This window comes from Arachis ipaensis, chromosome B07 (assembly GCF_000816755.2).
Source record: "Arachis ipaensis cultivar K30076 chromosome B07, Araip1.1, whole genome shotgun sequence".
Classification (NCBI taxonomy): domain Eukaryota; kingdom Viridiplantae; phylum Streptophyta; class Magnoliopsida; order Fabales; family Fabaceae; genus Arachis; species Arachis ipaensis.
The window spans coordinates 44691375-44692602 of record NC_029791.2 but is presented as its reverse complement, the minus strand read 5'-3'; the positions used below and the strand labels follow the sequence as shown (position 1 = coordinate 44692602).

Sequence of the window (1228 nt, the reverse complement as noted above, 5' to 3'; positions counted from 1 at the left end):
TGATGATTGATTTTAATGTACAATTAACATTTTTAAATTACAAATTTTTTAACCAATTAAGTCAGTCACTCACAACAATTTCAAATACCTCATATGCAAGTTGGGAGGATTATTTTTTTCCTTACATTTTGCTATCCAACTTGAGGGAAAATACCATCAGAGAATGTGATTACTCTAAGTTAATTGAAAGTAGTTGTAGGTGGTAGGACTAATTTAGTTTAAACTCCCCTTGCTTAGATGGCAAGTAAGTTATTGACTGTACTTTTAAGTTAGTCTTGATTTGGACCTTGTTTTTTTAATTTAAAGTCAAGTATAACAAATACAACAAAATATCTTTTTAGACACCCTTTTAAAGTGTCAACCTTCACTGTATATAAATTGAAGTTATTATAAATAAATAATAAAATAATTAACAAGACTTCATCTTAAAGGAAAAAAGAAACAAGGAATAACGAATAATGAATTATTAGATTATACATATGTTTTAATAGTGTATATACAGTGTTCGTTTAATCTTCAACCGTATTTTCTTCTACTTTTGATCTTTCCATTCTGGGGTGGTGGCAACACTTTTTTCTTGTCCATGAGTGGTTGATTCAAAGAACGATTCCAAGTCTTGTTCCATGTCTTTTGCCTACATTCATCAAAATTGAAATAGTTGACAAACGGTATTCTATTCAAAATAAACCTGGCTAGCTAGCTAGGCTTTTCCCTTTATGTCACATTTAATAATCAAAGGATAATAAACCTTCCAGTTAGACCTTCAAAAGATTAATCTCCAGCAAGTAAATATTCTTATTGGCTACAAGAAAGAAACCTCAGCACGCCATATACAAATCTCAATTGCAAAATGAGTTATTATGTCAACTTGCATGCATGATGCCATGATGGTGACTAAGAGATGCGGTTCAAATTCTACTATCTATTAAATATTGAAAATGTCTAATATCACTGCTAACAAACGACCCTAAATCAATTTGACCTTTCATAATCTCACTTTCAAAGCTAATAAAGAAGTTAGTGATGATAATAAAGAGCGCAAATTTTTAAACTTCTTGTACATTTTTAATACGATCTTACTAGGAGAACAATACAAGGAGTTAATAATAAATAAATAAAAATTTTACAAATCTAAAAGAACTAAAATAAGAAAGCCAAAATTTATGTTCTATATTTTTAAAAATTCTTCAATTCATATATATAGATAGATAGAGTAGATAGAGTAGAT

At 28.7% G+C, this 1228-nt stretch overlaps 1 protein-coding gene across 4 annotated transcripts in view; it reads right to left on the bottom strand.

Moving 5' to 3' along the window:
- The window catches only part of LOC107608250, a 3220-nt gene continuing 2324 nt past the window's right edge, over positions 333–1228 (bottom strand). For all 4 annotated transcript variants that reach the window (XM_021108049.1, XM_016310096.2, XM_021108050.1 and 1 more), the window contains exon 5: positions 333–634. In XM_021108049.1, the coding sequence (XP_020963708.1) occupies positions 533–634 (102 nt within the window). In that variant the 3' untranslated portion in view covers positions 333–532. The remainder of the gene's footprint in view (positions 635–1228) is intronic.